We start from the raw sequence: 25729 nt of genomic DNA on the forward strand, positions 1-25729 counted from the left end.
TCTCAGTACGTTTCTTCTTAGTACAAACGACGTAAGAAATTTATGTTGCACGGTAAAACTCGACCATCTTTAGTAGTACGTCATTATTGGTATTATTCCTGATACTTAGATTGAAATGTAGGAAAAAGACTTTCTCGATTGAGTATTGAGCACGCTGCTCGTATCGTGGCTGCTCTGTGCCACAGCACTGCAGGCAGCAGCACTCTCACATAAACCATCGCACAGCTCATTGTCTCAAGTGCATGGGCGATTCTGCCGTATGGGCATCATTATCTAGAGATGGCATGTGTCCCGAGCCAGTGAATGGAATCTCGTAACCTTTATCTACTGCAATACACAGTCGATGATTCCTCTGCCATGTATCAGATTTCCGATGGTTACGGTCAACAAGTGTCTGCATATTGAGGACATGGCGGTTCTTCTCTGGGACTCGACGTTTCGTTTATAGAGGAGCGCCATTGCGACGAATGCTGTATTTCCTGAGCCTCGTGGAGACTTGTGATGGTCGAGGCAGCGGTCAATCGAGAAGAAATGAGAATGATTCTACTGTCGTCAAATATATGCAGACCTTTTCTTCCAGCGTTCATTGTGTGTGTGTGTGTGTGTGTGTGTGTGTGTGTGTGTGGTGGTCGCAAGTAGACCCAGAAGAAGGCCAACGTAACCGTTTCCGAACATTGGCTTCTCTAGCGTACTTTATTACATTGTATCATGATGTGACACATAGAACGTTTATGTCAAGTTTATTCCTGTTTATGAAGGGAGAGTCGGCTATCGAAAGATGGAATGCGAACTCTACAGTCATCTTGTCATTCGGTGAGAGAGGTACCGTGGCCATGACTGAGCCGTGGCGGCTTGTCGTACTGTACTTGTCGTACTGTATAGATATAGATATGCTGTTATCTTTGGCTCTAAGACGTTTCCCTGGAGGGCAGACTTGCTGGAACCCCAACATCGATACGAAAGTTAGCAAGACGAAGGGAGTATCAGCGAAGCAATCAAGCGAAAATGAGCCATTTTGACGCCAGCCACTTGTCTCTGTGTTGGTGTACATCGGGAAGGATACACAGGTGTCATGTTGGCTGTGTTTGGCTTGTTAAACTTTCAAAACACTGTAGAAATAACTTCACTGGACAGAATGACGTCAAATTGCAGCGGAATATTATCGGAGAAGGGGAAAACTTATGGCAGGAGAAAAGAAAAAGTGTACAAATTGATCAATAGATGGATCTGTATGTGTCAGAATATGTAAATCAAAACACCTGTCATGCGCACGACCCATTGAAGCTGGTATAAAAACTCCGGGACTACTATGTGTCGCCCCACATTCCACTGTTGGCAGATGTATCCAAGATGGCGGTGATGACGTCATTCAAGATGGCGTTGTGTACACTTGGCAGCAGCACATGATGTCACGCAAGATGGCGGATTTTGGCGGGAAGGAGGTCAATTGGGCTACCTCCACTAATCTAAGTCACCCGACCACCACTTCCTCCAACAAACTAGCTTCAAGTTTGAATTTAGGCAGTAAACAAAACTCACTTGGGGTTTCGCTACCAACCCAGGAAAATTGTTGCAAATGAAGCTCACCACCACCACTAACCTAAGTCACCAGACCGCCACCTCTTCGTAGGGGTCGGTTGGAAAAAGACTCAGCCTGCACTAGGCTGATGGATAGAGGAAGGAATGTACTTTATTTATTTTGGAAGAATTTATTTAGGGATGGAGTATATTTATCACAGAACACACACTCTGACATGTCCCACAGCATACAGACCTGCAAACTACACCTACATAACTCGTGTATAACACTCTACACAGTCGGTCAGTGTGGCCGAGTGGTTCTAGGAGCTTCAATCTGGAACCGAGCGACCGCTCTGGTCGCAGGTTCGAATCCTGCATTGGGCATGGATGTGTGTGGTGTAGGGTGTAATTAAAAGGAGGTTGTAATTTTACTGTAGAAGACATATTCGAGGAAGGTGACTCGTTTAGAGATATGAGAATGCGTGAAATATGATTGACATGTAGGTGTGAGCCCATGCAAGCATGTGCCTCAGTTATGTGACTGGATTTGCGATTTTCTGACAGAGAGATCACAGTTCGTAGCAATTGACGGAAAGTCATCGAGTAAAACAGAAGTGATTTCTAGCTTTCCCCAAGGTATAGGCCCTTTGCCGTTCCTTATCTGTATAAACGGTTTGGGCGACAATCTGAGCAGCTGTCTTCGTTTGTTTGCAGATGACACTGTCATTTATCGACTAATAAAGTCATCATAAGATCAAAACAAACTGCAAAACGATTTAGAAAAAATATCTGAATGGTGCGAAAAATGGCGGTTGACCCTAAATAACGAAAAGTGTGAGGTCATCCTCATGAGTACTAAAAGGAACTCGTTAAACTTCGGTTACACGATATATCAGTCTAATCTAAAAGCCGTAAATTCAACTAAATACCTAGGTATTACAATTACGAACAACTTAAATTGGAAGGAACACACAAAAAATGTTATGGGGAAGGCTAACCAAAGACTGCGTTTTATTGGCAGGACACTTAGAAAATGTAACAGACCTATTAGAAGACTGCCTACATTACGATTGTCCGTCCTCTTTTAGAATACTGCTGCGCGGTGTGGGATCCTTACCAGATAGGACTGACTGAGTACATCATAAAAGTTCAAAGAAAGGCAGCACGTTTTGTATTATCGCGAAATGTGGGAGAAAGTGTTACAAAAATGATGCAGGATTTGGGTTGGACATCATTAAAAGAAAGCCGTTTTTCGTTGCGACAGAATCTTCTCACGAAATTCCAATCACCAACTTTCTCCTCCGAGTGCGAAAATATTCTGTTGACACCGACCTACATAGGGCGGAACGATCACCACGATAAAATAAGTGAAATCAGAGCTCGTACGGAAAGGTATAGGTGTTCATTCTTCCGCGCGCTGTGTGAGTTTGGAATAATAGAGAATTGTGAAGTTGGTTCGATGAACCCTCCGCCAGGCACTTAAATGTGATTTGCAGAGTATCCATGTAGATGTAGATGCAGATGTGTTTGAATGGATGTAAGTAAGTCTAGAGACCTGAGAAGTTAGTGTTATTTTTCTTCTTAGGACCTCAATCAGCACATCATCTACCGCTACTGTCTGTCATCGCCTATAACTCAGCAAATATACTGCGGAACGTCTGATACTGTCTCGAGACAGAATGCGTTGCAAAAACTAATAAAATATGCAGTTGCGTGAGGTGTGATAGAGTCGCAAATAGCGCTTACATACCACGTTCCTTAGCTCAATGACTTTCAAAGTTAATTGAGTTTATCGCGAGGCTGCATCGTTGGCTCTTAATACACACATTTCTACGATCACCGTCACGGTATTTGTCCAGGAAACACCACATCATTCAAAGGTAATGTCGTACCTCGATTCGTAAAGCGGTTATAGGTTTTAACATGGATACTTGGGTGCACCTGTAGAACGACGAGCGCTTGTGAGAGTAATATGCAGTAGTCGTTGGGATCGGGATTTTTTTTCTTTAACATCTGCTCGTTTACGTCTATGACTAGCAGGAAGAACGTAAGAGACATGCACACCCATCGTTGATTTTCGTTCAGTATTATTTGGTGTCGCATGCATCCAGTTATTGAGGAGGTAATATTATACTTAGTATAATATGGGTGTGTGATATATTCGCATTTGAGCATCCGGTTTATAAAGTATATCTGTTTGTGTAAAGAAAATGTCTATGTGCTGTTTTAGGGAGGATATGGATTTCACTTGGATTAGTGTGATAGCGAAGGGAAGAGTATGTCTAGTGGTTAGGAAGATACAGGTATTTCCAGAGCGACAACATTCAACAGAGTGTATTTCCAATACTTCGCTCATTGCCGAATACCGTTCAGTTGTGACCGCGATCATAAGATTTTATTGTAAGTGTAATGATGGGAGATGTATGTGAGGGGTTTTCTAGAATGTGTTCGTGTATACAAAGTCTGTGGTGGTATTGATTCGCGTTCCCATGTTAATGGTAGGAGTCTTCCGAATTCAGAGGCCTGTTCGAGTGTAGGAATGTATCATAGTTAACTTTACCATCTTCTAGACGACAGAATAGCAAAGTAATACTTAGTATGTGCTGGGTGGCTTTCGTGGTCAGGTGTAACTTTGAGAAGATGGCGCGTTTGCGGTGGCGCGTTATTCCCTCCCATGTAAATTGTTCGGTTGACTGCTTCTGTACATTTGATGCCTTTATTTAGTTAAGGGAATATCGATTGTGGTGTGTTGGACACACGTTTGTCTGTTCTCTAGACGTAGGAAAGACCGTAGTTGGTTTGTAAACAATATTGTTCATCTGGAATGAGTTACATCACCGACTTCGTTATTCGAGAGTGATAATATAAGTTTACTCTATTTTTTTCTAGTTAGTCAATGATTTACAACATGCTGCACCTAGCTAAAGTTTGGTGTTTGAGGAGAAATAATTTACAGTATATATTTAGTGCATTACATCGTGTTAGCGATCGGGAGGCTTCTGCTATGTGCTTGATATCGAGAAGTACGGCAAAAATTTTATAATATTATGGAGAAAATATGGTTGTTCTTTTAATCGAGGAGTATGGAGATGTCTGTAGAAATACGAGCAAAAAAAGCGCAAACAGTAACGCGTTTGTGCCGGGGTGAACCGAGCCTGTCTTTGCACATCAGTTCTGAGAGAATGATTTCGGTTTGCTGATGTAAAGGGGATGATTTGGTGTGGTGGGGGATATGAATCGCATGTTTACTAGATCGAGGCATTACTCGATGTATATTCCCTGGCTGGAGATCGGTTTGACGCTCCAATATTCTTGCAAGTATGGTATGTATTTGATGACCTGTAGATGACTTGGAAATGTTTAGTTTTCGGTGCGAAATGGTGATCAGTGTAAAATAGTTTATTACCACTGAGTGTAGCGTCTGTAGAAAGAACGAAAAGGTTGGGGGTGTATAGATTGAGGGAACTGCCCGTGCAGTTTAGCAATTTTTGCAAAATAACGACAGAAAGCCCCAGAAAGGAAATGCTCGATTGATTGTGGTGGGATATAGGAGCGGTGAGAACATTTGCGTATGTTGAGAGCAGGTAGGCTATCACGTTATGTACGGTAGGGAGACTGGATTCAGCGATATTTTGGTAAACAGGTTTTGTTAGGGCAAGAATTTTGGCGCATACAAGCTGAGACAACAAGAAAGCGAGCGTTAACTATTTCTGCGGCACTATAAAATTACCGAGAGCTGGACTTGGCTGATATTTTTTTTTTCATAAAGCCATATGAGGTAAGAATGAGACTGAGAATGTTTTAGATGGCGATGTGTCAGTCAAGCTGGGGCGGATATGTGTGGTTGAATGCGTGTGTCAACACGCTCTTTGCTATTCTGCCTTCAATGGTAAAGACAAGTGGCGCCTGGAGATGCCTTGAATATGAGACTGGCGTGAACGCGCTTTGGAATGCAATGACAGTGTAATGGTGACTGTGTAGAGGCATGCCACTTTCACCGGTGTTCGACTACGCCATCTCGGGGACTGTGACGGAGCGCGCGGGACCCGAGCTGTGGCTGTCTCACTTTGCGGGCGTTGTGGCGAGCGGCCCTAAATGGAGGTCTGTGCGCGGTTTGACAGCTGACGGCTGCATCGACTGCACGTGCGATTGCGTCATCATCGGTGTCTAGTGGGCAGGAATTTCTCACGTGTTACGTACGAATGCGGGTGCTGCCACCTCATGCTTATTTCGCGAGCGGCTCTGCAGGCCCTGCTATGGGCTATTTAAACAGTTTACAAGTACTGAGCGTGTCTACACATCAGTGTGAAAAATTATTTAGGAGCAGTTTGCTATCGTGAAATTACGAGTTGGTTGTGTTGTGTCTAGACAAGACAGCCTAGGCACAATGAGAGGAAGCCGAAAGGCACGCGCTTTAAACTCACGCAGGTTGGCGTGAGGTCTGAAACAGGATACGTAATGAATGCTATAAAGAAAAGTACGTAGCTTCTGGAATACTTAACTTTAATCCATAATTGTATAACATCGCTCTTGATGATACAGGCTTTATAAGATAACCAGCAAAAGATAAATGGCGCCTTGCTAGGTCGTAGCAATTGACGTAGCTGAAGGCTATGCTAACTATAGTCTCGGCAAATGAGAGCGTAATTGTCAGTGAACCATGGCTAGCAACGTCGGCTGTACAACTGGGGCGAGTGCTAGTAAGTCTATCTCGACCTGCCGTGTGGCGGCGCTCGGTCTGCAATTACTGACAGTGGCGACACGCGGGTCCGACGTATACTAGCGGACCGCGGCCGATTTAAAGGCTACCACCTAGCAAGTGTGGTGTCTGGCGGTGACACCACAGGTTGCCTGTCTGTGGGCTGTGTAACAAGACCCCAGGCACATCAGGGTGGGTGTTTTATATGAGTGTGATAGATATACTCTATCCTTAAATAAGTTGTTTGGAAATAATTAGAGAGCACTCCATCGTTACTGTTCCCAGCAGCCCAGAGCAAGTTGAGTTGTTTTTCCATCATTTTCCCTAACCATCTCAGTTTACCTCATGAAAAGGACGACAGCGTCCTCTGCTGGTGGTACTGAGTACTAGACCTCATGAAGAACACACCGTTTGCCGCCATCATAGATAACTGTTCTTACGTCATCAGCTGGTGTCACGGTGGCTTCCTCTGGCACCGACGAAATGTACTAAACCAGTTGGGGTCTGGAGCTCGTGGTGAACCCACTAGGTGGTGCCATCTTAGATTACAGTACTTGCGTCATCGCCTGACGTCACTACAGCGTCCTCTAGTGGCATAGATATGAACTAAGTCAGTTGGGCTATGGACTCAGTGGCGAATACACTGGGTGGTGGTGCTGCCTCTAATTGTTTAAATAAAGACTGGTGTATGATTTCGACAGCTGACGATTAACAAGCAGAGTGTTTTAGATGGATTATTATTTTGACAATTTACGAGTTGTTTGGCTATCTGTACGTACATGCATTGCATTATTTATGAGTGGTTCGCATGTCTGTAGGCTGTGCAGTGCGTTATTTTTGACGGTATACAATTAGCAAGAATGTGTGTAGAGTCTTCTACATGAGTTATGTAGGAGTAGTTTGCAAGTCTGTATGCTGTGGGGCATATCAGAGCGTGTGTTTTGTGATAAATATACTCCATCCCTAAATAAATTGCTCCAAAATAAATAAAGTACATTCCTCCCTCTCTCCATCAGCCTAATGAGGTCAGAGTCCTTTTACCAGCAACCCCTACAAAGAGGTTGCACCCTGAAGGATTAAGTTAGTGGAGCTGTTGTTTGCAAAAGAAGTATTAGGTTCGTGGCGAAAGCGCAAGTGACCTTTCTTTACTGCCGGCCGCGGTGGTCTATCGGTTCTAGGCGCTCACTCCGGAGCCGCGCGACTGCTACGGTCGCAGGTTCGAATCCTGCCTCGGGCATGGATGTGTGTGATGTCCTTAGGTTAGTTAGGTTTAAGTAGTTCTAAGTTCTAGGGGACTTATGACCACAGCAGTTGAGTCCCATAGTGCTCAGAGCCATTTGAACCATTTTTTGAACCTTTCTTTACTGCGAGAATTCAAACTCGGTGCCGTTTACTAGGAAGAGACGGCGGGCTGGACCTTGAAAAGTAGTTGAAACTAGGTAGTTGAAAGTACAGTGAACACGTTTTCATACCTATATGAAGTCGATTCACGTGGCCAATGGGAGTGCAGCATTCTAGGGGTGGGGGCTGCTACGTCATGAATAAACACTGCACTGATAGTGGGAAAATGTGGACCTTCTCATTTGATCATTGAATATTGAAATTGTAAATTGAATTATTGAATATGATTCAAGTTGAAATGGAATTAATTACTTAGGTAATTTATAGGTTAGATGCGCGATGTGGGCGTTACTTTAGTTAGCATATTTACAGAAGACTATGTCCGGCGCGTGTACGGAGGTGGCTGACGAGGGTGCGTGACGTAAGAGGTAGGACGGCCGCGGACCGGTGGCACGGCGCATGTCCGGTTATAAAGCGCACGCGTGGAGAGAGCAGACGATCTTGTGTCATGACATGACTTCACGTTAGCGCCCTCTGGTGGGCACGATATGAACTAAGTCAGTTGGGCTATGGAGCTCGCGGCGAACACACTGGGTGCAGCCACCTTAAATAACGGTACTTGCGTCTGATCTCACATCACAGTGGCACTCTCTGGCGGCGACGATATGAACTAAGTCAGCTGGAGTCCATACCCAGTGGCGAATACACATACTTTTTTTATTCGTCATCATTCTACTGACTGGTTTGATGCGGCCCGACACGAATTCCTTTCCTGTGCTAACCTCTTCATCTCAGAGTAGCACTTTCAACCTACGTCCTCAATTATTTGCTTGACATTCCAATCTCTGTCTTCCTCTACAGTTTTTGCCCTCTACAGCTCCCTCTAGTACCATGGAAGTCATTCCCTCATGTCTTAGCAGATGTCCTATCATCCTGTCCCTTCTCCTTATCAGTGTTTTCCACATATTCCTTTCCTCTCCGATTCTGCGTAGAACCTCCTCATTCCTTACCTTATCAGTCCACCTAATTTTCAACATTCGTCTATAGCACCACATCTCTTTTGTTCCGGTTTTCCCACAGTCCATGCTTCAATACCATACAATGCTGTACTCCAGACGTACATCCTCAGAAATTTCTTCCTCAAATAAAGGGTGGTATTTGATATTAGTAGGCTTCTCTTGGCCAGAAATGCCTTTTTCGCCATAGCGAGGCTGCTTTTGATGTCCTCCTTGCTCCGTCCGTCATTGGTTATTTTACTGCCTAGGTAGCAGAATTCCTTAACTTCATTGACTTCGTGACCATCAATCCTGATGTTAAGTTTCTCGCTGTTCTCATTTCTACTACTTCTCATTACCTTCGTCTTTCTCCGATTTACTCTCAAACCATACTGTGTACTCATTAGATTGTTCATTCCGTTCAGCAGATCATTTAATTCTTCTTCACTTTCACTCAGGATAGCAATGTCATCAGCGAATCGTATCATTGTTATCCTTTCACCTTGTATTTTAATTCCACTCCTGAACCTTTCTTTTATTTCCATCATTGTTTCCTCGATGTACAGATTGAAGAGTAGGGGCGAAAGGCTACAGCCTTGTCTTACACCCTTCTTAATACGAGCACTTCGTTCTTGATCGCCCACTCTTATTATTCCCTCTTGGTTGATGTACATATTGTATATGACCCGTCTCTCCCTATGGCTTACCCCTACTTTTTTCAGAATCTCGAAGAGCTTGCACCATATTATATTGTCGAACGCTTTTTCCAGGTCGACAAATCCTATGAAAGTGTCTTGATTTTTCTTTAGCCTTGCTTCCATTATTAGCCGTAACGTCAGAATTGCCTCTCTCGTCCCTTTACTTTTCCTAAAGCCAAACTGATCGTCACCTAGCGCATTCTCAATTTTCTTTTCCATTCTTCTGTATATTATTCTTGTAAGCAGCTTCGATGCATGAGCTGTTAAGCTGATTGTGCGATAATCCTCGCACTTGTCAGATCTTGCCGTCTTCGGAATTGTGTGTATGATGCTTTTCCGAAAGTCAGGTGGTATGTCGCCAAACTCATATATTCTACACACCAACGTGAATAGTCGTTTTGTTGCCACTTCCCCCAATGATTTTAGAAATTCTGATGGAATGTCATCTATCCCTTCTGCCTTATTTGACCGTAAATCCTCCAAAGCTCTTTTAAATTCCGATTCTAATACTGGATCCCCTATCTCTTCTAAATCGACTCCTGTTTCTTCTTCTATCACATCAGACAAATCTTCACCCTCATAGAGGCTTTCAATGTATTTTTTCAACCTATCTGCTCTCTCCTCTGCATTTAACAGTGGAATTCCCGTTGCACTCTTAATGTTACCACCGTTGCTTTTAATGTCACCAAAGGTTGTTTTGACTTTCCTGTATGCTGAGTCTGTCCTTCCGACAATCATATCTTTTTCGATGTCTTCACATTTTTCCTGCAGCCATTTCGTCTTAGCTTCCCTGCACTTCCTATTTATTTCATTCCTCAGCAACTTGTATTTCTGTATTCCTGATTTTCCCGGAACATGTTTGTACTTCCTCCTTTCATCAATCAACTGAAGTATTTCTTCTGTTACCCATGGTTTCTTCGCAGATACCTTCTTTGTACCTATGTTTTCCTTCCCAACTTCTGTGATGGCCCTTTTTAGAGATGTCCATTCCTCTTCAACTCTACTGCCTACTGCGTTATTCCTTATTGCTGTATCTATAGCGTTAGAGAACTTCAAATGTATCTCGTCATTCCTTAGTACTTCCGTATCCCACTTCTTTGCGTATTGATTCTGCCTGACTAATGTCTTGAACTTCAGCCTACTCTTCATCACTACTATATTGTATTCTGAGTCTATATCTGCTCCTGGGAACGCCTTACAATCCAGTATCTGATTTCGGAATCTCTGTCTGACCATGATGTAATCTAATTGAAATCTTCCCGTATCTCTCGGCCTTTTCCAAGTATACCTCCTCCTCTTGTGTTTCTTGAACAGGGTATTCGCCATTCCTAGCTGAAACTTGTTACAGAACTCAATTAGTCTTTCTCCTCTTTCATTCCTTGTCCCAAGTCCATATTCTCCTGTAACCTTTTCTTCTACTCCTTCCCCTACAACTGCATTCCAGTCGCCCATGACTATTAGATTTTCGTCCCCCTTTACATACTGCATTACCCTTTCAATATCCTCATACACTTTCTCTATCTGTTCATCTTCAGCTTGCGACGTCGGCATGTATACCTGAACTATCGTTGTCGGTGTTGGTCTGCTGTCGATTCTGATTAGAGCAACACGGTCACTGAACTATTCACAGTAACACACCCTCTGCCCTACCTTCCTATTCATAACGAATCCTACACCTGTTATACCATTTTCTGCTGCTGTTGATATTACCCGATACTCATCTGACCAGAAATCCTTGTCTTCTTTCCACTTCACTTCACTGACCCCTACTATATCTAGATTGAGTCTTTGCATTTCCCTTTTCAGATTTTCCAGTTTCACTACTACGTTCAAGCTTCTGACATTCCACACCCCGACTCGTAGAACGTTATCCTTTCGTTGATTATTCAATCTTTTTCTCATGGTAACCTCCCCCTTGGCAGTCCCCTCCCGGAGATCCGAATGGGGGACTATTCCGGAATCTTTTGCCAATGGAGAGATCATCATGACACTTCTTCAATTACAGGCCACATGTCCTGTGGATACACGTTACGTGTCTTTAATGCAGTGGTTTCCATTGCCTTCTGCATCCTCATGTCGTTGCTGATTCTTCCGCCTTTAGGGGCAATTTCCCACCCCTAGGACAAGAGAGTGCCCTGAACCTCTATCCGCTCCTCCGCCCTCTTTGACAAGGCCGTTGGCAGAATGAGGCTAACTTCTTATGCCGGAAGTCTTCGGCCGCCAATGCTGATTATTTATCAAAACTTAGGCAGTAGCGGGGATCGAACCCGGGACCGAAGACGTTTTTGATTATGAATCAAAGACGCTACCCCTAGACCACGGGCGATTTTCTTGAAACTGGTTAAATAATAAAGACAAGTCAATATTTCCCGCCATTTTCTTTGGTGTGACGCCTTATCATGTTGGAATTTGAGCTTCCTGCCATTTCCTGGGGGGGGGGGGGGGGGGGGGGGAGAGGCGGTTTAGGTTAATGGGGGTAGCACAATTGACCTTCTTCCCACCAAAATTCAAACTTCCCGCCAAAATCCGTCTGTTTGGATGACGTCACTGGGGGTGTGTCTGTGATGCCACGGCCGCCCTCTTGGGTAACAGTTCTTTGGAGTGGTATGCAGGTACTAATGGTATTACACCTGTACACTCACGCACACTGAGTAGTACAGTTTGCTTAAAGTCAAACGTACACCTTAGGCATTGTTGTATGATTCATTTGACATTTGTAGTCAATCAATATTAAATTATGATGCTTACTGCGCTATCTATTGCCACATTTTTTAACTATTTATTTTTCTTCTCCAATACGTTTTCCCCCTTCTCCGATAATATTCCGTTGCAATTTGACGTCATTTTGACCAGTGGTGTTATTTATACAACGGTTTGAAAGTTTAATTATGGTCTCCCTGTATTATTAAAAACCTACAGAGTTGTTAGGGCGTGTTAACGGAATTTCTGAATGCTCTACTGAAGTACGCGCTTCTATGGAATTTGCAGGCTGAATTGTATGAGCAAGAATTTATGTTTCAAAGATGTCTGTTAAATTTTTTAATTAGATCTTTGTATGATGCATCTCACTGGAAGTTTGATCTGTGAATTTTAAGTGTACGCGACGCTTTGAATTTGGGATAATGTTAGTGTCCGCCTCTACAAGGAACCTTGTTGTGAAGATCGTTGGCAGTGCAGCATTTATGTTGTTTAAGTTATACCTGTCTGTTATTAATTCTCGCCTTCCTTGAGGCAAATAGCCGATAGTTGACGTTAGTTCTGGCGCACGGTATTGATCGATTTTTAATATTATCACAGACTGTCTATTCCTTGTATGAAACCGGATTTCCGTGTCGCGCGAATGTTATCAGAGTTATCACAGTCTTTATAATAATAAATTTTGAAGGGTTCGCAATGAAAAATATGGTCGCTGGCTACTTTGTTTCCTTCGTTTTAGGTAATATATTGCAGCTAACTAAATGTAGCTAATACATCTAACTTGTTCTTAAAGTTGTAACGAAAGGCATATCTCACTACACCTAGGAGAAAATAGTAGAAGTGCTCTATTCGTGCGCGCGGGCGCCGAGTGCGTGACGGGCCAGTGCCGTAGGCTGCAGCTCACTCGTGACCATTTCGTGGAAATACACGCACCTTTCTCAAACTATTATTGTACCTACTGCTGGAAGAAAATGATGAGAAGAGACATTCTACTCCAACAGTTGCACAGTGGAACAGTTGAAACATATCCTATTTTTAAGACAATCCTTGACAAAAATTTCGTTTACGACACTTATCAATCTTCATTTACTAAACGAAGACAGAATCCTGTGAGTTCTTCTGGTTAAATATTTTCCAGTTTAACTGTTTCTAGATCTGGTCAAAGAAGCTTTCAGGAACCATTCATCATATACACACATCAAAAAAAGTTTTGCATCACCCCGGTTCCCAGAACTCCTGAAGATAGACGTTGACCGAGGATATTGTATCACAGACACAGTCCCTTTGACTGTTCAGAGATATCACTGAACCCGCCCAGAGGTGTAAACAACCATGCATGAGGAGCGCCCATTATACGGAGGGGGTCCGACAGCCTATCAGTTTCAGTCATTCCACCAGGAAGGATGAACACGGCTCGTATTGTCTGTAGTTCAACCATGAATAGACGGTCAATACCGCGGTTCGATCGCGTACGCACTGTTGCTTTGTGCCAGGAAGGTCTCTCAACAAGGAAAGCGTCCAGGCTTTTCCGAGTGAACCAAAGGAATGTTGTTCGGACTTGGAGGAGAGACAGAGAGACAGGAACTGTCGATGACATGCCTCGCTCAGGCCGCCCAAGGGCTACTACTGCAGTGGATGATCGCTACCTATGTACACTCCTGGAAATTGAAATAAGAACACCGTGAATTCATTGTCCCAGGAAGGGGAAACTTTATTGACACATTCCTGGGGTCAGATACATCACATGATCACACTGACAGAACCACAGGCACATAGACACAGGCAACAGAGCATGCTCAATGTCGGCACTAGTACAGTGTATATCCACCTTTCGCAGCAATGCAGGCTGCTATTCTCCCATGGAGACGATCGTAGAGATGCTGGATGTAGTCCTGTGGAACGGCTTGCCATGCCATTTCCACCTGGCGCCTCAGTTGGACCAGCGTTCGTGTTGGACGTGCAGACCGCGTGAGACGACGCTTCATCCAGTCCCAAACATGCTCAATGGGGGACAGATCCGGAGATGTTGCTGGCCAGGGTAGTTGACTTACACCTTATAAGGCACGTTGGGTGGCACGGGATACATGCGGACGTGCATTGTCCTGTTGGAACAGCAAGTTCCCTTGCCGGTCTAGGAATGGTAGAACGATGGGTTCGATGACGGTTTGGATGTACCGTGCACTATTCAGTGTCCCCTCGACGATCACCAGTGGTGTACGGCCAGTGTAGGAGATCGCTCCCGACACCATGATGCCGGGTGTTGGCCCTGTGTGCCTCGGTCGTATGCAGTCCTGATTGTGGCGTTCACCTGCACGGCGCCAAACACGCATACGACCATCATTGGCACCAAGGCAGAAGCGACTCTCATCGCTGAAGACGACACGTCTCCATTCGTCCCTCCATTCACGCCTGTCGCGACACCACTGGAGGCGGGCTGCACGATGTTGGGGCGTGAGTGGAAGACGGCCTAACGGTGTGCGGGACCGTAGCCCAGCTTCATGGAGACGGTTGCGAATGGTCCTCGCCGATACCCCAGGAGCAACAGTGTCCCTAATTTGCTGGGAAGTGGCGGTGCGATCCCCTACGGCACTGCGTAGGATCCTACGGTCTTGGCGCGCATCCGTGCGGTCCGGTCCCAGGTCGACGGGCACGTGCACCTTCCGCCGACCACTGGCGACAACATCGATGTACTGTGGAGACCTCACGCCCCACGTGTTGAGCAATTCGGCGGTACGTCCACCCGGCCTCCCGCATGCCCACTATACGCCCTCGCTCAAAGTCCGTCAACTGCACATACGGTTCACGTCCACGCTGTCGCGGCACGCTACCAGTGTTAAAGACTGCGATGGAGCTCCTTATGCCACGGCAAACTGGCTGACACTGACGGCGGCGGTGCACAAATGCTGCGCAGCTAGCGCCATTCGACGGCCAACACCGCGGTTCCTGGTGTGTCCGCTGTGCCGTGCGCGTGATCATTGCTTGTACAGCCCTCTCGCAGTGTCCGGAGCAAGTATGGTGGGTCTGACACAACGGTGTCAATGTGTTCTTTTTTCCATTTCCAGGAGTGTATTATGGCTCTGAGGAACCCTGACAGCAACGCTACAATGTTGAATAATGCTTTTCGTACTGCCACAGAACGTCGTGTTACGACTCAAACTGTGCACAATAGGCTGCATGATCCGCAACTTCACTCCCGACGTCCATAGCAAGGTCGATCTTTGCAACAACGACACCATGCAGCGCGGTACAGATGGGCCCAACAACATGCTGAATGGACCGCTCAGGATTGGCATCATGTTCTCTCCATCGACGAGTGTCGCATATGCCTTCAACCAGACAAACATCGGAGACGTGTTTGGAGGCAATCCGGTCAGGCTGGACGCTTTCGACACACTGCCCAGCGATTGCAGCAAGGTGGAGGTTCCCTGCTGTTTAGGGGTTGTCATGGAAGGCGCCGTAACGGCTGTACGATACGTAAATGCCACCCTTCGACCGATAGTGCAACCACATCGACAGCATATTGGCGAGGCATTCGTCTTCATAGACGACAATTCGCGCCCCCATCGCGCACAGCTTGTGAATGACTTCCTTCAGGATAACGAATTCGCTCGACTCGAGTGACCAGCATGTCCTCCAGACATGAACTCTATCGAACAGGCCTGGGAGAGATTGGAAAGGGCTGTTTATGGACGACGCGATCCACCAACAATTTTGAGGGTTCTACGCCGAATCGCCGTTGAGGAGTGGGACAATCTGGGCCAACATTACCTTGATGAACTTGTGGATAGTATGCCACGACGAATACAGGCATCCATGCATGCAAGAGGACGTGTTACTGTGTATTAGAGGTACAGGTGTGTACAGCAATCTGGACCACCACCTCTAAAGGTCTGGCTGTATGGTGGCACGCAATGTGTGGTTTTCATGAGCAACAAAAAGGGCGGAAATGATGTTTATCTTGATGTCTATTCCAGTTTTCTGTACACGTTCCGGGACTCTCGGAACCGAGGTGATGCAAAACTTTTTTGATGTGCGTTGATATTTGTACATAATAACACCTGACGCCAAATTAGCCGTAACACTAAAGCAAGAAAAGTCAAAATACTTTGAAGACTCTAAATAGTTTATCATTTACTCTGTTGTAAATGTTGTTTTTCCATACACCTGGCAAACGAGAACAAGAGCAGAACAGTTGCATTTTCAGTTCAGGTAGAACATTCTATCGTTTTCACGAGAGTAACGCAACATTGCATTAACATTTGGCACAAATACACAACAAACTATCTGAACTGGGTAACACTTATCAAGCTGAGCCTGTTGTAGCCTCAGAAACATATTGTCTAGGATCTCATAAAGTAGTTAGCTGGAGAGCTAGCTACGTTGCAGTTTTAGAAAGGGAGTTTCGTAGACTACTACAGTATTACACTAGAATAAATGCATACCTTTAAAGGAAAGATAACCAAACGACAACTCTGCGAAACTCTATGCAAGGTCTGATTTATTTTTTTCTGTATCCCGACATCTCTACATCTACGTCTATATTTTGCAAACTTCTATAAAGTGCGTGGGTGTGGGTGTGTTATATTGCTCCAGTTGTAAGGGTTTTTTCCCGTTCCATTCACATATGAAACGCGGGAAGAATGACTGTCTAAATGCTTCTGTGTGTGCTGTGATTGTTCTAACCTTGTCCACACGATCTGCGTGACTTATACTTAAGATGTGCAGTGTATTCTTACAGCCATGGTTTAACTTTGTAAGTAGGGTATCTCGGGCTAGTTCATCTCTGTCGTCAAGTATGTGCCATTCTTTTTTATCTTAATGACACTCTCCCTTAGGTCATTCGTGCTGCTCTTCTTTGTATACGTTCAAAGTCACCAGTTACTCCTGTTTGGTATGGGTCCCACACACTGAACAATATTCTAGGACGGGCCAGATGAGTGATTTTTAGGCAGTCGCTTTTGAAGGCTGACGACATTTCTCCAGTATTCTACCTATAAACCAAACTCTGATACCTGCCCTAGCCCACCCATGACAGCGCCTATGTGATCGGTCCATCTCATATACCTACGAAGTGTTACAACCAGGAATTTGTACGATTTGGTTGATTCCAACTGTAACTTGTTGATATTGCAGTCGTGGGATACTATCTTTTTTTCTTTTTGTGAAGGGGACAATTTTAAATTTCTGATTTAAGGCAAGTTACCTATGTGTGCACCACATAGAAATTTTAGCAATATCTGAATGAATATTTACGCAGCTTCTTTCACACAGTACTTCACAACAGATAATTGCATGAACTGCATAAATCCGAGGTTACAATTAATATTGTCAGCAAGATGATAAATACACGACATGAACAGCAAGGATCTCAGCACACTAATGGGGTACACCTGAAGTTGCGTAGACATCTGTTCATGACTCTCCATCATAGACACAGAGTGACAATTATTGAACTATACGAAAAGAACGTAAATTAGTTACCAACTACGGCGTGCACACACATTATTCAACATGTAAACGTCACTACAGATATTCGAATGTAGGTTATGACATGTTCAATATGCCCGCCATAATTGTCAATGGTGTTGCGCAGAAGGATTAACCCGCTGAAGTGTCGGAACATCCTGGTGACATCCTGAATGCGTGTTTTCAAATGGGTCTGAGCACTATGGGATTTAACATCTGAGGCCATCAGTCCCCTAGAACTTAGAACTACTTAAACCTAACTAACCTAAGGACATCACACACATCCATGTCCGAGGCAAGATTCGAACCTGCGACCGTAGCGGTCGCGCGGTTCCACACTGTAGCGCCTAGAACCGCTCAGCAACGATTTTGAGGTTATTCCAGTACACCTTGTCTTTAATATAGCCCCACAGAAAGGAGTCACATGTGTTCAGATCCGGAGAATATGGCGGCCAATCGAGGCTTATGCCGGTGGCCTCTGGGTACCCTAGAGCCAGAATGCGGTTCCCAGAGTGTTCCTCCAGGATGTCAAACACACTCCTGCTTCGATGGGGTCGAGTTCCGTCTTACATGAACCACATCTTGCCGAAATCAGGGTCACTTTGGATAATGCGGATGAAATCATCTTCCAAAGCCTTGACGTACCGTTCGATAATCACCGTGCCATGAACAAATAACGCAGCGATTATTCCGTGACTCGACACTGCATACCACATATTCCCCGTTGAGAGTGAAGAGGAGAAGACCTCCAAATGGGGCAATTTTGCTTATTGAGTAACCTATTCAAATGAAAGTGGGCTTCGTCGTTAAACTAAATCATTCATGCGCATACTAATTCCCATTATGACCCACGGTCAACCGTGCAGTTTGAACGTCCTGATGCAAGCCGTTCGACAGTACGACGATTTTATTGAATATAGTTCAATAATTGTCCCTCTGTAGCTTGCTGAATCCTCGCTAGCAAAAAATCCTCAGATCAGTCACAATTTTCAGTTGATACGTCATACGATCGCATTTTTGATTGTAAGCATATGTACGATACTGAGTTAAATGCTTTTTGGCAATCGAGAAATACTACATCTATCTGTCTGCCTTTACTGACGGCTTTCAGTACGTCTTATGAGATTTGTGCGAGTTAGTTTTCTCACAGTCGATGTTTTTGAAATCCATGCTGGTTGGTATGGAGGTCATTCTCTTCTAGATACCTCATTGTATTTGAGCTGAAAGTGTTCTAAGTTACAACAAATTTACGTGAAGGTTATCAGGCGGTAGTTTTGTGGATCAGTTCTGCTACCATTCTTGTAGATGGATGTGACATATGATTTCTTCCAATTATTGGGCTCAGTTTTATGTTCGAGGGATCTACAATTGATTGTAGTTAAAAGAGGTGCTAACTCAGCCATAGTTAATAGGAATTCCATCGGGCTCTGAGGCTTTGTTCAGTTTTAACGAGTGGGTAACCTCTTTTCTGATTGCAAACGTTAAAGATACAATTTTTCGTAAGACAGGAGGTATTGCTTTAAAATGTATTATAAAACAAGTGTATGGAAAAACATCTTCGGTTGTTAGTGTTAGAAAAAAGCATGGAAATAATTCGTTTTTGTCATCGGAAGTGCCATGTAAGGCTCGATAAATTTAGTTTGGTTCAAATGGCTCTGAGCACTATGGGACTTAACATCTGAGGTCATCAGTCCCCTAGAACTTAGAACTACTTAAACCTAACTAACCTAAGGACATCACACACATCCATGCGCGAGGCAGGATTCGAACCTGCGACCGTAGCGGTCGCGTGGTTCCAGACTAAAACGCCTAGAACCGCTCGGCCACAACGGCCGGCATTTTCGTTTGAATGAGACACGTATTTGGCTTATATGAAGTTCGATTTTCTACGTGCTGCTTTCCGTTTTGATCATACTTGCTCTAATGTGGTTCAGATGTTTTAAGATGCAATAGACACTGATTTCCAGGACTTAATATTGTACTTCATTGTACGTAACCTATTACATGTGTGAAAATAAAATTTTTGCAGAAACATTTACCATTTTGAGTCAGTTTAGTAACTATATCCCTCCATTCATCGGCCTTCTTGAAAATGTTCTTATAATCTGGATCGCCGGCACCGTACAAGAGGTTGTACTTTCTCACCTGTTTGATGTGTTTTTCTGTTTGCATGATTTCCAATGCGTATGGACTGCACGCTCACCTATCCGGCAGATCTGTCTCACGCCGTCAGTGTGAGAACACGGCAAAAAAAGCCCGCCATTGTGTAACCTTTACGATGCAACAACACACGTTTCAACGGCGCGGGCGGCCCACCGCGGTTCAAGGTCACAGGCCGCGCGCCCAGATTGCGTTCTACACTATGTGATCAAAAGTATGCGGACACCCCTAAAAACATAAGTTTTTTCATATTAGGTGCATTGTGCTGCCATCTATTGGCAGGTACTTCATATCAGCGATCTCAGCAGTCATTAGACATCGTGAGAGAGCAGAATGGGGCGCTCCGAGGAAATCACGGACTTCGAACATGGTCAGGTGATTGGGTGTCACTTGTGTCAGACGCCTGTGCGCGAGATTTCCACACTCCGAAACATCCCTAGACCCACTGTTTCCGATGTGATAGTGAAGTGGAAACGTGAAGGGACACGTACAGCACAAAAGTGTACAGGCCGACCTCGTCTGTTGACTGACAGAGACCGCCGACAGTTGAAGAGGAATTCCAAACTACATCAGGATCCACTGTAAGTACTATGACAGTTACGCGGGAGGTGAGAAAACTTGGATTTCATGGTCGAGCGGCTGCTCATAAGGCAAACATCACGCCGGTAAATGCCAAACGACGCTACGCTTTTTCCGGCCGCTGTGGCCGAGCGGTTCAGGGCGCTTCAGTCCGGAACCGCGCTGCTGCTACGGTCGCAGGTTCGAATCCTGCCTCGGGCATGGATGTGTGTGATGTACTTAGGTTAGTTAGGTTTAAGAAGTTCTAAGTCTAGGGGACTGATGACTTCAGATGTTAAGTCCTATAGTGCTTAAAACCATTTGACGCTTCGCATGGTGTAAAGAGCGTAAACATTGGACGATTGAACAGTGGAAAAACGTTGTGTGGAGTGACGAATCACGGTACACAATGTGGCGATCCGATGGCAGGGTGTGGGTATGGCGAATGCCTGGTGAACCTCATCTGCCAGCGTGTGTAGTGCCAAGAGTAAAATTCGGAGGCGGTGGTGTTATGGTGTGGTCGTGTTTCTAATGGAGGGGGCTTGCACCCCTTCTTTTCCGTGGCACTATCGCAGCACAGGCCTACATTGATGTTTTAAGCACCTTCTCGCTTCCCACTGTCGAAGAACTATTCGGGGATGGCGATTGCATCTTTCAACACGATTGAGCCCCTGTTCATAATACACGGCCTGTGGCGGAGTGGTTACACGACCATAACATCCCTGTAAAGGACTTGCCTGCCCAGAGTCCTGACGTGAATCCGATAGAATGTTTTGGGATGTTTTGGAACGCCGACTTCGTGCCAGGCCTCGTATGCCTGCGAGAGTGAAAGCTGTCATCAAGGCTAAGGGTGGGCCAACACCACAACACTATTCTGAATTACCATGGAGCGCGTCACGAACTTGTAAGTCTCTTTCAGCCAGGTGTCCGGATACTTTTGATCACATAGTGTATGTGGCCAGGTCTCTTAACTGCCACCACTGTTGGGTGTGATGGGCGGCTCCCCTGGTTGTGGTGTGAGCCTAGAGCGGCCACAACTGGAAATCGCGCCTTGTTCCGAGGGTGCCACACTGTTAGAAAACTGCTGCAACTAGAACTACACAGAGGTGACAAAATTCATGGAATAGCTATATGCGCATATACAGATGGCGGTAGTATCACGTGCACGTGGTATAAAAGGGCAGTGCATTGGCGGAGCTATCATTTGTTCAAATGGCTCTGAACACTATGGGACTTAACTTCTGAGGTCATCAGTCCCCTAGAACTTAGAACTACCTAAACCTAACTAACCTAAGGGCATCACACACATCCATGCCCGAGGCAGGATTGGAACCTGCGACCGTAGCGGTCACGCGGTTCCAAACTGTAGCGCCTAGAACCGCTCGGCCACGTCGGCTGGCTATCATTTGTGCTCAGGTGATTAATGTGAACAGTTTTCCAACGTGATTATGGCTGCACGACGGGAATTAACAGATTTGAGGACGGTATTCTAGTTGGAGGTAGACGAACTGGACATTCGATTTCGGAAATCGTTAGGGAATCCAATTTCCGAGACCCACAATATCAAGAGTGTGTCGAGAATACCAAATTTAAGGCACTATCTCTCACAAGAGACACTGCAGTGACCAACGGTCTTCACTTGATGACCGAGAGCAGCGCTGTTTCGGTAGAGCTGTCAGTGCTAACAGACAAGCAACACTGCACGAGAAGTAGCCGCAGATATTAATGTGGGACGTACGACGAACGCATCCGTTAAGACAGTGCTGCGAAATTTGGCGTTAATGGGCTATGGCAGCCGACGACCGACACAGGTGCCTTTAGTAACATCGCGACACCCCCTGCCATGCCTCTCCTGGGTTCGTGAGCGTATGGGTTGGACCACAGACGACTTCAAAACCTTGGCCTGATCAGATGAGCCCCGATTTCGATTGGTGATAGCTGTTGGTGGAGACTAGTTGTGAACAAGGTAGTGTGCCAACTGGTGGTGTCTCCACAAGGGCGTGGGCTGTGTTTACATGGAACAGACTGGGTCCACTGGGTCCTCTAAGTCCTCTGGTTCAAACGAACAGATCATACCGATCATTGACTGGAAATGGTTATGTTCAGATACTTGGGGACCATTTACAGCTACTTTTCATTTTCCCAAACAACAATGGAATTTCTATGGATGACAATATGTCATGTCACCGGGCCACAATTGTTCGCGATTCATTTGAAGAACATTGAGGACATTTCGAGCGAATGATTTGGCTACCCAGATCGCCCGACAGTAATCTCATCCAACATTTATGGGACATAATCCAGAGATCAGCTCGTGCACAAAATCCTGCACTGGCAGCACTTCCTCAGTTATGAACGGCTGTAGAGACAGCATGGCTCACTATTTTTACAGGGGACTTTCAACGATGTATTGAACCTACGCCATGTTCCGGCACTGCACATCATCTGGCAAAGGGAGGTCCGAAACCATACTTTTGTCATCTCATTGCATATTGTTAGGTATCTCCAGAGACTATTGGATAAAATCGCCCATGTATGCACTGTCTGGAAAGTGAAAATAAATTCTAACAAATGCAAAACAGTTGCATTCATTACGAAGCTCAGTCACGTAAACAACCAGCGGAAAATACTTGTATTGGAGCACAAAATATGTGAATACTGCCCTGTTTATTAAAAAGATTCGGATTGAAAACTAGGGTACTAGCTGCCTCATTCTGTCTTTCTCAGCACCATTACAAATGTTCCCAAAAATGTTGGTATGTGAACATATTCGCCCTTCTTTTAACATGCAGCTCGTTTCTCACTCCCACAAGCTCCCCTGACTGCAACTCTCTCACCGTCACTAGTTCACTGCTGTAAGCTGCTGTCACTTTCTCCTGTCTCACTTCCACAGTCTTTCATTCTGTTCAAATGGCTCTGAGCACTATGGGACTCAACTGTTGAGGTCATTAGTCCCCTAGAACTTAGAACTAGTTAAACCTAACTAACCTAAGGACATCACACACATCCATGCCCGAGGCAGGATTCGAACCTGCGACCGTAGCGGTCCTGCGGTTCCAGACTGCAGCGCCTTTCATTCTGTCTTACTACTACTGTTCCCTCTGTCTATCACTGTCTCTCTCTTTCTGCTACTATATCAATGTTAACTGGAATATTCTCTTTCAAATTCTGAAGGTGGCAGGGGTAAAATACAGGGAGCGAAAGGCTATTTACAATTTGTACAGAAAGCAGATGGCAGTTACAAGAGGGGCATGAAAGGGAAGCAGTGGTTGGGAAAGGAGTGAGACAGGGTTGTAGCCTCTCCCCGATGTTATTCAATCTGTATATTGAGCAAGCAGTAAAGGAAACAAAAGAAAAATTCGGAGTAGGTATTAAAATTCATGGAGAAGAAATAAAAACTTTGAGGTTCGCCGATGACATTGTAATTCTGTCAGAGACAGCAAAGGACTTGGAAGAGCAGTTGAACGGAAAGGATAGTGTCTTGAAAGGAGGATATAAGATGAACATCAACAAAAGCAAAACGAGGATAATGCAATGTAGTCAAATTAAATCGGGTGATGCTGAGGAGATTAGATTAGGAAATGAGACACTTAAAGTAGTAAAGGAGTTTTGCTATTTAGGGAGTAAAATAACTGATGATGGTCGAAGTAGAGAGGATATAAAATGTAGACTGGCAATGGCAAGGAAAGCGTTTCTCAAGAAGAGAAATTTGTTAACATCGAGTATGGAATTAAGTGTCAGGAAGTCGTTTCTGAAAGTATTTGTATGGAGTGTAGCCATGTATGGAAGTGAAACATGGACGATAACTAGTTTGGACAAGAAGAGAATAGAAGCTTTCGAAATGTGGTGCTACAGAAGAATGCTGAAGATTAGATGGGTAGATCACATAACTAATGAGGAGGTATTGAGTAGGATTGGGGAGAAGAGAAGTTTGTGGCACAACTTGACTAGAAGAAGGGATCGGTTGGTAGGACATGTTTTGAGGCATCAAGGGATCACAAATTTAGCATTGGAGGGCAGCGTGGAGGGTAAAAATCGTAGAGGGAGACCAAGGGATGAATACACTAAGCAGATTCAGAAGGATGTAGGTTGCAGTAGGTACTGGGAGATGAAGAAGCTTGCACAGGATAGAGTAGCATGGAGAGTTGCATCAAATCAGTCTCAGGACTGAAGACCACAACAACATCATTCATTCCTTCCCCCTGTTACTGCTTCTTCTCGCTGTCACTATCTCTCTCTCTTCCTGTTTGTCGTTGTCATAGGCTCTGTCTCTCATTATCACTGGCTCTCAACCACATCCATTTTCTCCTTATTTTTATTCATATCAGACTGGTCACACTATGCGCCTCCCCATCCTACACACGAACTGCGCGCTCACTGACACTACATACACAGCACCTGTGTCTGACTGGCAGTCATCCCCCATTGTGTGATGCTGCTATCGCCTGGACGGGTTTATTTTGATGGTAAGTTCCGTGGCTATAATGTTACGGTTGATCAGTGTATGTGAAGCCATAGTCTGAGAATTATTGCCGTTAGGTGAGCTGGTTGCTGACCTGTGATGAGGACGGCGCGTGACGGCAGGCGGTCCAGCAGCCGCAGCGGCCTCAGCTTGTCCAGGGCGACGCTGGCCACCCAGGCCGTGAGCGACGCCAGCACCGCGGCGCCCACCCACTGGCACACCGCCGCCAGTGCTGCCAACATCGGTCCTCCTATTCCTACTGCAAGAGGAAAAACATAGGAACACGGCCTCCGTCACCGTTTGCGGCATTGAACAGCTACACACTGATACACGAGCAAGACTAAGGCTAAAGGGGGTGGCAGCGTCATCGTGTTGATGCACGAGAAGTAGGGAGGGGAAGCAGTAAGAGTGTACAGTCTTATATCGTTAGCAATAGACCGCTGTCACATTCTACACGTCTACATGCCGATGTCTCGTAGTGCATCGACTAAACACTAAAAGCCACTTTTGTGCGACTGTGCTCCTAGTACACTATCAGTCACAGTTTGACGTGTATGAAACCAGGCTTCGCTTGAATAAACCACGTGTTGCTTTCAACACAATACTTAATTTTTTCGTAAAAATCTGATGTAACATGCCTTTCCAGAAACTACATAGTCACGTTCACACGCATGATGACTCGTTTATTCTGGTAATTTCTAAAACGAAGTCCCATAGACAGAACAGAACTTTTTTTAAGCCGGTTGTGTGAAACAAGAACTATGAACTCGAAGAGTCCATGGCTGTACTGCCGGTCCATAGTGTCCAACGGGCACAATATTTCGGCGATCAGACGTGTAGCTCCTGAGACGCTGACGCTATACATACGGGCCCTAGTCCTTGGCCCGAAGTTTGGAGTCTAAGCTTTGGATAGCTGTTCAAGATCCTTACGGGTCGGAATAGTTATACCTCTCGTTGTGGATGATCCTTGCGTGATATAGGTGATAAATCCTGGTTGCCAGCATGCAGGCATGCTGGCGGTGACGTTGGCTGTTGACGTTGTACTAGTTCTTCTTCCCCCCGCGCGCGATGTTGTTCAGTGCAGACTGCAGCTCGGGTGAGAGTTTCCTCTCTCCATCTCGGACTTCTTTCT

General features: G+C 45.2%; 1 protein-coding gene across 1 annotated transcript in view; it reads right to left on the bottom strand.

Annotated features, from left to right (window-relative positions):
* The window catches only part of LOC124788240 (estradiol 17-beta-dehydrogenase 2-like), a 175263-nt gene that overhangs the window by 110263 nt on the left and 39271 nt on the right, over positions 1–25729 (bottom strand). The window contains exon 2 of the mRNA XM_047255426.1: positions 24692–24856. Within this exon, the coding sequence (XP_047111382.1) occupies positions 24692–24856 (165 nt within the window). The remainder of the gene's footprint in view (positions 1–24691; positions 24857–25729) is intronic.

This window comes from Schistocerca piceifrons, chromosome 1, assembly GCF_021461385.2.
Source record: "Schistocerca piceifrons isolate TAMUIC-IGC-003096 chromosome 1, iqSchPice1.1, whole genome shotgun sequence".
Classification (NCBI taxonomy): domain Eukaryota; kingdom Metazoa; phylum Arthropoda; class Insecta; order Orthoptera; family Acrididae; genus Schistocerca; species Schistocerca piceifrons.